This window comes from Tiliqua scincoides, chromosome 2 (assembly GCF_035046505.1).
Source record: "Tiliqua scincoides isolate rTilSci1 chromosome 2, rTilSci1.hap2, whole genome shotgun sequence".
NCBI classification, from domain to species: Eukaryota; Metazoa; Chordata; class Lepidosauria; order Squamata; family Scincidae; genus Tiliqua; species Tiliqua scincoides.
In genome coordinates this window covers 157,831,891-157,844,914 of record NC_089822.1, presented here as the reverse complement: position 1 = coordinate 157,844,914, position 13,024 = coordinate 157,831,891, and the positions used below count along the sequence as shown (strand labels likewise).

Sequence of the window (13,024 nt, the reverse complement as noted above, 5' to 3'; positions counted from 1 at the left end):
CGGTGATGTTGATCTTCTTCTTCTCTTGTACTCTCCTCCCATTTCAGGAGCCTGGCACTTTCCTCACCTTCCCCCTTAGATTGGGGAGATCTTGGTGTATCTTGGACAGAATGACTGATGTCTTAATCTACGCTGGCCCTGTAGAACCTTTTACAGTGCAGAAGCTTCTGGCACAGACTACTTTGGGAAGCAGTGAACAATGAAGTATTTGGATCATTGGCTAAAATCATCTGGCAGTTCTAGTCTTTAAAAACCCTTATGTCTTCAATCCATATGTTCTTAGATTAAACAACTGTTGTGCTCAAGGATTCCCCTTTTGACTAGAGTCCACATCCCCAGAGTAAAGGCAGTCTTCTAAGTGACATTGAAAGTGATGAAAGAATTGGCAACTTTCTCCTGGTGACTTAACTGCTCTGTTTCACCCCATGTCTGGATAGGAATCTGACAGCAGCTGGAGGCCCTGGCATGTGTGGACTCACTGACATGTATCACCTCAGTCAGATCTGCTTCCAAGGTGCTCACTGTGTGGGTCACCTGTGCCACATGGACCTTGTTGGCCACTCTCTTGTGCAAGATGCAACTGAAGATCTTCTTGAAACCTTTACGGAAATGCTTGGATACCAGAGCATAGACAATGGGGTTGACACAGGAGTTGGCATATGAAATTAAGTGGGAGAGGATCCTAAGGACATAGGTAGCATTGTTCAGTGGAAAATAACCAAACCAAAAACAGAGGATGACCAAGTGATGGGGCAGCCAGCAAAGACAGAAGAGGACAGCCACAATGACGATCATTCGGGTGACCTTGCGCTTGCCCTTCTTAGAATCAGACATGTCTTTCATAGGATCCACAGATGTCCAGAGGTAACGGATGGTCCTCAGGTAGGTGAGGCTCAGAATCAGCACTGGAATGACATAACTGAAGACAAATGTGCACAGGTCCATAACTTTGCGCTGAAGGACTTTCCAGATAGGATGACAGACTGTAACATTGGCAATCTGGAACTCCTGGTAGTAACTAATATAAGGTCCAGAGAAGACAAAGGAAAGACCCCAGATGAGGCAAATGGCCGTGAGAGCATTCTTGGGGGTTCTTAGCTCTCGTGAATGCAAAGGATACCTTATAGCCAAATACCTAGGAAAGCAAAAGAAAAGCAAGAAAGGCATGAGACTCAGGCTCTAAAGCATCTGGAAAAACGCTATGTGTTCAGAGAAACCAAAATTAATAGCATAATTACAATGATAAACACAACAACCAGGATAATAAACAAAGGAATGATAGTTGGACAAGTTGCTGTTGTTGATTTGGAACATGCTAATAGTGATTGCAGATACTACTGTATTTTGCTTTGCACCAGCGTTCAATATCATATTTGACCTCTATAAGATAATGTATAACAAAGCAGTTTTAAAAATTTTGGAATATTACCTTGTGGGGGGAGGGAGCAGTTGGAGAAAAAGAAGAAATTGTGAAAAGTAGGGAGGAGGAGGAAAGAACTATAAGATGTGTGCAAGGCCTCTAAGACAAATTGTTTCATTTTATGCTGGGTGGGGCATTTCTGTTCACAAGAAATTTCATGCCCTGCGTCTGGCCCTTCTCAAGCAAGTCACAAGGATACAGAAGACTTGGAGACATTTTTTGCTTTCACTTGAAGAAGACAGCCTGCCGATGTCTTTAGCTGGGTTAACTCTGTAGCTATGCTGCTGGCGTCTATGTGATAAGATCATGCTAAGGGAGCTCTGAGTCCAGGCAGAGGAGACTCAGTTCCCGTGGACTAGTTTATTCAACATATAATTCAAAATGGAACACTATGGGATGTACATCAGATGTGGGACATGGATTGCGGCAAAGACAAATATGTACTCCAGTACAATTCTATCTTGCACTTTTTTTTGGCTGGAGTGGAGTAGATATGCGTGAGGACTGTGCATCCAGTGTCCCACAGTCCATCTGCTCCTTCCATTCCTTTATCAGGACACTCTTGGGCCACCTTGGTCTGACCCCAAAGGCAAAGGGGCTGTGCCCAACTAAAGCCTCAGAGGCACATCCAACGTCAGAGAAATAGGACACCCTTTCAGTGAATCCCAAAGATATACCAGCTTTGGGGTCTACAATCACATAGGATGATGGTTATGCTGGCACAGTTCTGCTGGTGGAGAGCCCAAAAAATGTTTGGTGATAGGTGGAGCAGGACTTATTTGGAATCCTATGGTCCCTCAGACCCCAGTCCTACGTCCAGTGATGGTGTATCTTTATGCTGCAGTAGATAGGGTGTTAAAACAGTCCTATTTAAGTCAATAGAGAACAAAAACCCATTGTCTTCTCCATCCTCCTCCCTACCTGCTACCACAACCATAACATGGGGCAGTGCACTGCAGGTCAAGCACGGCACTCAAGTGAGAACTTTGGGGCTACAATGAACGGGCATTTGCCACTTCAAGGGAGCACTTTACACAGCCAACAGATAGCCTGGCCTAATAATGAATGCTGAAGGAACATGTTGCAAACATTTGTATGTTAATCATAGGATCTTGCTTTCTATTAGAATCTGGTGACTTTTTTTCCAGGAGCTTGAAAATCTCAGCTTTCATTTTCATGTTCTTTATGAATTTATTTAAAGTACAACTTTTATTGCAACAAAGCTGGTGTATGTAGACACCCCTTCAGGACAATGTCCACAATTCCTTCGGATGAATACATAGAGTGACAGGGGCATAGCCAGGTGTGGGGCTGAGCACAACAAGCAACACAGAGCACAAAGATAACCAACTGCTCTGGCAAGATGCAAGAGGCTGGAGCTGGAAGCTGGGAGAGCGAGTAGACAGGTAGGGATTATCCAAGGAGCCAGAAGTCTGCATGAGGCCGAATCAACAAGTGCAACAAGTCAAGTGACCAGTAGGGACATCGGAGAGCAGGGAGATGACCTGTTGCTCAGGCGGGATGCAAGTGACTAGAACTAGATCTAGAACTATGCTTCAGCTATGCTGGAGGTCGGCAGGAACAAGTCACAGCCTCCAAGGCCAGCCTGAAAACTTCCTCTGCAAACCTACTCCTAAGGGCACATAGCAGAATGCCATAGCTTTGGGCTGGCCAATAAGGCACTCTCATGTATCACGAGTAGGTGAATCATTGGAGAGTAGGATGAGAAGATATGGCAAGACAGATTATAGTAACTGGGTGGTTGACAGGTGGCTGGGCTGATTCTCCCAGCACTGATTAGCCAGCAGTTCCCCACTGCTCCCCACGGGGACCATTTGCACACAAAGTTCATGTGGAAGGCTCTCTGTTGAGCTCATCTAGAAATACCTTTGTGTTCCAAAAAAGTATCCTTCTGATTGAACTTTTTCTCCTGACACCTGTTCCCTTCTATTCCATTTCCTCCATCTCTCTGACACTGTAGTTAGATAGCCGGACACTCTGAGGGACAAAAATTGCAGCAATGCAGTGAATTTGGCAAGGCTGCTTGGGATTTTGCACAATATCCTTTTGCAACCCGCTGCTATTTTGTACACATAAAAATATAATATGTGAATATGACTGTCATGCTTGCTTATACATGCATACAGCTACACTCACCAGGCAGATGGGCTGTGGCTCCCCATGGAGATCACGCATGGTGGCAAACAGAGATTTGCCCTTTACATGTGAGTCTTGCCCTTCACATAAATGGCACTAAGTTAAGTGATAAGGGGGGAATTTCAGTAGGTGCAGCTTCTCATCTGTGAGATGACAAGCTGCACCTGCTGAAATTCCTCTCCTACACAACTGTTAAAGGTTCAAGAGCCCTAAAGTTAAAAGGTTGGCCACTGCTGCTTTAAAGTAAATCAGTATTATTATCCCCATACAACAGATGAGAAGCTGAGGCTGACAGTTAGTGATTTGAGTTCATGGCTTAAGAGAGATTTGAACCAAGGACTTTCGGCTCACGTGTGACACTCATGGGATCAACATAGCTACCAAAAAGCCAGTCATGACAAAACTCACATATAACGTAAGCTGGAGGCATTTATTCTAGAAACACCATTCTATAGTATAGATGATCTATAGTGATCTCTGATTGGACACATTATAGTGTGCATTGTATTGGATGATCTTTTGGGAGTACCTATACGGACAGTTCAGCTTTACAGCAGGGAACTGGACTTGATGGTCCTTCTAATGTTACAGTATAATTCTGGACCCCTTCTAGACAATATTTCCTTTATTCTGAATTTGTAAATATGTATTGATTGACAACAAAAACAATACCTTTTAGTTTAATCCATTTTTCACCAGCCCGTAGGTGTACACATTTGGTCCCTGTTGCATATATGCAACGTTGGGCAGAAATGGCTTAAGAGAGTTTATCAAGAAATTCATATTCTTCCCTTCTATTCATTCAGTGCTATGAGACAAAGGGTACAATCCTAACCAGGTCTACTCAGAAGCAAGTTCTATTTTGTTCAATGGGGCTTACTCAAGTTCTATTTTGTTCAATGGGGCTTACTCTCAGGAAAGTGTGGTTAGGATTGCAGCCAAAGTTATGCATGCATGCAGGGAAGTGAGAGAGAGAGAGAGAGATGAAATGATCATGACATGCTGCCAAGTTACTTATCTGTAAGTTTCTGAAATGATGTGATGGTCCAACTTCCCTCCCCACCCAACCTGATGGCTCACCTGTCCAAAGATACAGTTGTGAGGGTGAAGCTGCTGGCATACATGGTCAGATAAATGAAGAAATGTACTGCTTTGCACATGAGGGGCCCAAAGATCCAGTCATCCAGGGTGTAGATGGTGGCCTGGAAGGGCACACAGAAAACAATGAAGCAGAGGTCAGCTACTCCCAGGTTGAGGATGAAGAGATTGGTGGTATTGTTGACTTGCCCGTTCCTCAGCAGCACTGCCAGCACCAGAGAGTTGCCCACGGTGCCTATCAGGAAGATCAGAGAGTACACAAGAGGGATGATGACAGACACCAGTTGCCAACTGTTGCTCTCACTGCTACCCGAAGAGTTGAGCTGGGGCAATGACCTGTTCATCTTGGAAGCAAGAGGCATGCCTCTAGGAGGGAAGAGATGATGGAGGAACAGTCCTTCACCAGACTGGGGTAGCCAGGAGTGCCCAAATCACTGATCTTTGAGTCAGAACTTCAGTCTTTCTCCAAGTAGTTTCCTTTGTAGTAGATCTTTTGTGCAACTGCTTTCCCGTTTGTCATCCCTCAGCTCAGCCAACCCTGTCAGCAAGTTAAAGGCAATTGTAGTGAGAGCTTGGAGTTTCTCTTGCTGCTGACCGATTTGTACTTTGCACAGAGCTGGAGTGCCTTTCCAGCTGCTGCTTCTCTGCTGGCTGAGAGCACTTGCAGCCACTCTTGAGGATTCAACTTCTTGCCACTTGCACTTCTTGGTGAATGAATATCCTGTGCCGAGCCCATAACTCTCAGTTCGCTCTGAATGTATGTTGTACGGTGCGCCTCAGGGAGGACTTCTGCGTTCACGCCTCCCTCTTGTTTCCAGGGAGACAAACTGCTAATATTAAAGTAATGGTGTCTATGGAAACACAGCCCCCTCCCCACATACACACACGCTGGCCATTTATGTTGTGTGGATGTCTGGGGTTTTTCGTGTGCTTTGGGAAGAAAGAAAGATTGGCTCTTATTCTCTTTCAAAGGAGAATTGACATTCCTCCATTGAGAACTTCATGCTGCACTGGGCTGAATTGTACACAACAGTGGTTTGTCTCTCATTTGGTGGGTAAGAAAGGGGCACTGGGCATAATGCTGGAGTTCTCTTCCTAGATATCTGCCAGAACTACAGACTCGGCCACCACATCAAGCCGGTTCAGAATTCTAATACTTACAGATCATAGTCCACTGTGATCCCACAAACCTGGCAGCTAAAAATGCACCGCTGTGCTCTTGTTAACATTGGGATCTACACTGGGGTCTGGGCAGCCAGGAACATAAAGTGCTAGAAGCGAGAATCCCAGTGGAATGGGACTAAAGATCAGAGATGGGAAAAGGTCTAGTGTGGGAATAGGAAGAGAGAGCAAGGAACATGTAATAATGCTGGGAGATGCAGTGGCTTGGAAAACACCTGGAAAACCTTATAGGCAAGGTCAACATGTGGCTGTTACCCAGGCATAAATCCACATCTGGCTTCAAAGCTTTTATAACCACACTAGGAGTCCAATCTGATTCCCCACCATCTTCTCCATGTAGCCATGCTGATGGAACATGTGCTGCGTGCAGTGGTGTGTGGGGAAGGGGACCAGATGGTCTGGAAGAGGTCAGTTAAAATATTTTGACATACCTCTTAATGGGTCTCCTCAGACCCATGCAATAGCTGGCATAAGTCCCAGGAGAAGCAGGGGGCATCAGGCTGGAAAAACAGAGATAATATCCCAGCACATGCTGCTGCCACCATTGGGATCCACTCCCTCCTGCCCATGCCCTCCCTACCTCAAACCGCCCCTGAACTGCTTGTGATGACCTGCCCCACCCCCCACTGGCACCTTACTTTTTGCAGCACAAGCTGGGTCCTTCTGTGATAGGTGCGCAGAGCTACCGGTCATTTCCACTGGCAGCTAATACACAGACAAGATAGCAGCACACTAACAGTGAGATAAAGCTGGGTAGACATTCAGTAAACAAAATCAATACATAAAATAAATATTTACTGCACTGCAGAGGCATTTACAATGGCAGATCACGGGATCCATTGTTGTAAATGCCCAATAAGATTGTGATGTAAGACAGACCAGGGGGAACCAATGAGGTGCCTGGAAGGGTGGAAACATGCTGGAAGGATAAGAGGAAGTGGCTAGGGGCCCAATTCTGTCCAGTGTTCCAGTGCTGATGCAGCCACAATGCAACAAATGTTCCCTTACCTTGAGAAGGCCTGCCTCTGTGGCTCTCCCCACCCCGCCGCAGGATGCAGCACATGCCCCATTGGCACAGCTGCATCAGCACTGGAAAGTTAGATCAGATTGGGCCCTAGGACTGCACTCCTGAGTACACCTACCTGGGAGTAAGCCCCATCGAACATAGTGGGGCTGACTTCTGAGTGAACATGTACAGGATTGCACTGTAAGGCAAGTCACTATCTCTTAGCCTGACCTAGTCATTGGGCTGTTATGAAGTTGAGGCTTCTATTCAATTATTCAATTATTCTTTGACTCTAGCAGAGGAATACATCTCAACTACCTGAAATGTAACAAACAAAACAGATATTACACAAGTTCTTTTCAAAACGGAGACAGAAGATCAAAAACAGAACTGTCACACACGCCTTTCACTTTCATCATCGAAGAATATGGTAATGGGAGATTGCAGATATCCACTGCATAATAAATCACTCAGTGTCCATTTTCTCTCTAAGATGTACCCAAACTGGAGGTGCTCAGAGGTAGTCCCAAAGGCTCTTGTGAAAGCAGATGAGCAGCACAGCAATGAGAGAGCCGCTATGAGAGAAATGAGCTGGAGCAGAATTTTACTAATTCTCCATTAATATTAAAGTGCCTTTCCCCCAGGCCAAGCAGCGATATATGCGCCATGTCACTTCCATTCTGAAAGGTAATGCAACACAGACCTCCAGATGGGAAATATATTAGTGAAAGCAGCAATTATGTGTGAGATCTTTTGAGCCAAGGGATTTTACTTAGCCCAGTAAAGATGAAGGACTGGAATTAAAATATGACTGGAGAAGAACCCAATTTATTGCTGGAAGTCCCAGGGGCTGAAGAGCTGGTGAAAACAGAATAAACAAACAGGGACCTGTGAACATTCATGGAGGAGCCCAATTGTTCCTACTCTTGCTATGATTTTGGCAGCAGAGGGACAGCCTCCCTTCACTGACGAAAAGGATTCTTTGAAGGGCTCCTTTGATGTGCCACAGGTTCCTGGAACCCAGCTCCACCTCCCCTCACAAGCCTTGCCACTGTGAAGGAAGAACATGGGAGGAACAAAGAAAAGTTGTTGGCGTATGCCATATCCTAACCCCCCCTTTGGATCATGGGTGCCAGAAAAGTATGTCAATGACAGTACTGGTGCACCATTGCCACAGTGGTCCTTTGCAGAGTTTCACTGCTGTCCTGGACCTGGACCTGGATAAATGACCTGGATAAATGACCTGGACCTGGACCTTCATAAATGACCTGGAGACAGGGCTGAGCAGTGAGGCTGCAAAGTTTGCAGACGACACCAAACTTTTCCAAGTGGTGAAGACCAGAAGTGATTGTGAGGAGCTCCAGAAGGATCTCTCCAGACTGGCAGAATGGGCAGCAAAATGGCAGATGCGCTTCAATGTCAGTAAGTGTAAAGTCATGCACATTGGGGCAAAAAAATCAAAACTTCACATATAGGCTGATGGGTTCTGAGCTGTCTGTGACAGATCAGGAGAGAGATTGTGGGGTGGTGGTGGACAGGTCAATGAAAGTGTCGACCCAATGTGTGGCGGCAGTGAAGAAGGCCAATTCTATGCTTGGGATCATTAGAAAAGATATTGAGAACAAAATGGCTAATATTATAATGGCGTTGTACAAATCGATGGTAAGGCCACACCTGGAGTATTGTGTCCAGTTCTGGTCTCCACATCTCAAAAAAGACATAGTGGAAATGGAAAAGGTGCAAAAGAGAGCGACTAAGATGATTACGGGGCTGGGGCACCTTCCTTATGAGGAAAGGCTACGGCGTTTGGGCCTCTTCAGCCTAGAAAAGAGACGCTTGAGGGGGGACATGATTGAGACATACAAAATTATGTAGGGAATGGACAGAGTGGATAGGGAGATGCTCTTTACACTCTCACATAATACCAGAACCAGGGGACATCCACTAAAATTGAGTGTTGGGCGGGTTAGGACAGACAAAAGAAAATATTTCTTTACTCAGCGTGTGGTCGGTCTGTGGAACTCCTTGCCACAGGATGTGGTGCTGGCGTCTAGCCTAGACGCCTTTAAAAGGGGATCGGACAAGTTTCTGGAGGAAAAATCCATTACGGGTTACAAGCCATGATGCGTATGAGCAACCTCCTGATTTTAGAAATGGGTTATGTCAGAATGCCAGATGCAAGGGAGGGCACCAGGATGAGGTCTCTTGTTATCTGGTGCTCCCTGGGGCATTTGGTGGGCTGCTGTGAGATACAGGAAGCTGGACTAGATGGGCCTATGGCCTGATCCAGTGGGGCTGTTCTTATGTTCTTATGGTGGGCAGTGGCAAGGGGATGGAGGCAGGATAAAATCAGCCACACAGAGGACACAGCAAGAAAGCATAGGGCATGGTGTATGTATGTGTGGCTAACTGGGTGTGCTGCTACAGTAGTTACCCTCTGTCACATGCTAGACCAGTGACTGGCCCAGGTAGTCTTCCCTCTGATAGTTCCGTATGCCACAGCCTCCCAACCAGGTGTACCTGTTATGTATGTAAGTTATGCAGGATTGAAATATATGCAGGTGCTATTGAAATCCTGCATAACTGATTGGCCCAGACTTATGGCTGGCCAATCGGGTGATGGATCGAAATCCTACCATCCAATTGGCCCTCTAGTTAATGTAAGTTCTGGCCAATCGGGTGATGGATTGAAATCCTACCATCCAATTGGCCCTCTAGTTAAGGTTTCAATTGCACCAATCATGGGAAGTCTGGGGGAAGTTAAAGGCTATAAAAACTCAGGGGTTTGCCTTGTATTTTGCTGGGTTCTGTTCTGAAGATGGAATAAACGTATTGTGCTGTTATCACTATGCCTTCCTTTATTCGCATGGACCCACTATACAACACTGGCGACAAAGGTGGGATCCTATTCCTCCATGCTGAACAACGCTAGAACCAAGAGCTGATCCACTTAGAGCTGATTCACCACTGGGGAATTGTCACCCCAGACAAAGAAAGAAGACCGGATTCCATACATCTTTTGAGCTGCCACCATGACCACCCAAGGTCACATTGGGGAATTCGATCCAGTGTCCCCAGAGCTATGGGACACTTATGCAGAATGTCTTGAGTTCTTCCTGGCGGCCAAAGCTATTAAAGATGTCACCCTAAAGCAGGCCACCTTGCTCAGCATCTGTGGCTCTGCCACTTTTGAAATCGCCCAGAATCTTGTGGCACCAGCAGAATTAAGGGATACCAGTTATAAGGATATCGTGGGCCTCCTGCAGAATCACTTCTCGCCCCAGCCATCCCGTATTGCACACTACCGTGCCTTCTACCAGCGAGATCAGGCTGCCATTGAGTCTGTTCCAGCTTACGTGTCCGTGCTTCGTCATCTTTCACAAAGATGTGAATTCCGAGACCTGGAAGAAATGCTTCACGACTGGTTCGTATGCGGCCTCCAGGAAGAAAGGATTCAGATGAAGCTCTTTGCGAAGGAAGAGCTGACCTTTCAAGAGGCTGTCAAGGAGGCACTGGCGTTTGAAAAAGCAGAAGATGCAGCAAGGGAGATTCGTGCCTCTCGCAGCCCAGCCACAACTCAAAAAGCCGAGGCAGTTCACCATGAGGACACAGCCGCAGACCGTTTGGAAGAAGGGGAGGTGCTATGAATTAATTGAGGTATGTGAAGACACAATGATCGCCAGGAACCACAAGCACCTAGACCCAGGGCCCGGCAGGCCTCCGATGTCTCCAGCCAGGGCCCTTGTGCCAGCTGTGGGGAACCACATTAACGTCAGAGTTGCTGTTTCCGTGATGTGACTTGTTGGGCCTGTGGAAAGAGGGGCCATATTGCCCGCGCTTGTTGCAGTAAACCTTCTCAGGCTTGGAGCCAGAAAGTTCTTCAGGGGTCTGTCAGCCAGGAAGAGATCACTGCTTCAGTACACCCCATCTAGAGCGTCTGGTTGCCAACTAAGGAAAAGATACAGGTGACAGTAGAAATTCAAGGCTCTCCCTGCATAATAGAAGTGGACTCCGGATCAGCACTCTCTATTATTTCTACAGAGACTTTTCTGCGCATTTGCCCTAGAAAGGGCCCCAGCCTGGAGCCGACTGACTTTTGCTTACGGATTTTCAGGGTAACCGTATCCTTGTTCGGGGTGCGGGTAAGTTTCAGGTTCGTTATAAACACTTTGATGGGCTCCTGGATCTGGTGGTCGCCAAGGGACATTGTACCAGTCTCCTCAGCCTTGCGTGGTTTGATCCTCTGGGCATCCAGGTGACGAGGGTCCAGAGTATCAGCAAATTAGACTTTGATGCAGTCTGCCAAGAGTTTGCCCAGGTCTTCGAGGGGACCCTTGGCTGTTACACTGGCCCCCTGGTTTCTCTGCACCTAGCATGGCGGATTATAGACGAGGAACTTGTTAGCTTTCTGCTCAGCCATAGCCAGAGGCAAAGCAAAACAGGTTGGTTCGAGGAAAGTTGCAGACAACTGAGTCAGCAGAAGTACACTGCACCTGTGCCTGCCACACCCTAGTTCACTGAGCAGACTCTGATTGGGTGCTCAGACTACTTAAGCCTCAGTATTCAGCTCCACCAGTGCAGTAGGTGTAAACTGTGAAACTGCTGCCGGAGACTTTGACGAACGATAACTGTTTGTGTATATGCTGTAGATGACCTTGGACTGACTGACTGACTGACTGTGATTTGTGGATACTGACTTGGATAAGGTAACACTGGACTGCTATACTCTACATGTATGACCTGGACTGCTTTGACTACTCTGTGTGTGTGACTCCTTGCTCAAATATACAACAGCTAATTCAAAGACTCTGCTGTGTCTGCTGGTTTTTTTTGCACCCTGCTCTAATAACAGGACACACCCGGGTTTACAACCTAACAGAACTGGATCACCTTGTGGCTCAAGGGGTCTTAGAGCCAGTGCCGCACGCACTCTGGGAGACGCCAATTGTTACCCCTCTCAAGCCTAATGGTGATGTGAGGATCTGCACGGATTACAAATGTACAATCAACAAGGCTCTCCAGCAGCATGCGTACCTGGTGCCGGTCATCAGCCATCTCCTCGCCTCCCTTGCAGGCTCCCAGGTTTTCGGACAATTGGACTTAGCCCAGGCTTATCAGCAGTAGCCAGTGGATGATGACACAGCAGAGGCACAGACGATAGTTACCCAGCAGGGTGCCTTTAGGGTCAAGCGCTTACAGTTTGGCGTCTGTGTTGCACCAGGAATTTTTCAGGGCCTCATGGACACTCTCCTCAAAGAAATTCCTGGGGTCATTCCCTTCTTTGACGAGTTGCTGATTGCTGGGGCATCAGATTCGGAATTCGCCAGTTGCCTTCACGAGGTCCTTCGCCGCTTCCAGTCTGCTGGAATGAAGGTAAAGAAAGAGAAGTGCATCTTGGGAACCCCGAAAGTTGAGTTCCTGGGATACCTCATCGATGCTAATGGTATCCATCCTGCACCAGAAAAGGTTCAAGCTATCATGAATGCCCCACCTCCAAGCAGGAGTTACAGGCATTTTTAGGACTCCTGAACTTTTACCATTCCTTTTTGCCACATAAGGCAGCGTTAGCAAAGCCACTCCATAGCCTCCTGGACAAGAGGACCCCCTGGGCCTAGGGCCGCCGCGAGGATGCTGCCTTCCGAGAGGTAAAGAATTTACTCACTTCCAACTCCGTACTGGCTCACTTTGATGAGTCACTTCCTGTTGTCCTTGCATGCGATGCCTCTCCATACGGTATTGGTGCAGTCCTCAGCCACACACTCCCAGATGGAAGAGAGGCTCCAGTAGCCTATTATTCATGCACCTTGTCTCCTGCTGAATGGAATTATGCACAGATAGACAAAGAGGCTCTGGCTATAGTGGCGGGTGTCAAAAAATTCCATGACTATCTTTATGGTCGACGATTTTTTATATTGACGGACCATAAGCCTCTGCTGGGTCTTTTCGCCCCAGATAAACAGATGCCACAGATTCTGTCTCCCCGCATCCTGAGTTGGTCCATATTCCTGGCAGCATATCAGTCCTCCCTGAATTACAGGCCTGGCAAAGCGATGGGCCACGCAGATGCCCTCAGTCGCCTTCCGCTGCCTGCTCATGGACCCAATCCGGCTCCAGCACATGGCATCATGCTCCTGGAATCGCTCCCAGAACCACCGCTCCAT

General features: G+C 47.1%; 1 protein-coding gene across 1 annotated transcript; it reads right to left on the bottom strand.

Moving 5' to 3' along the window:
• Window positions 1-354: 354 nt before the first annotated feature.
• Window positions 355-5,037, bottom strand: GALR2 (galanin receptor 2). Its single transcript, XM_066617705.1, has 2 exons — window positions 4,658-5,037; window positions 355-1,135 (listed from the first exon to the last, which is right to left on the bottom strand). Exons 1-2 carry the CDS (start codon window positions 5,035-5,037, stop codon window positions 355-357), a joined length of 1,161 nt encoding a protein of 386 aa, XP_066473802.1.
• Between the last annotated feature and the right edge of the window lie 7,987 nt (window positions 5,038-13,024).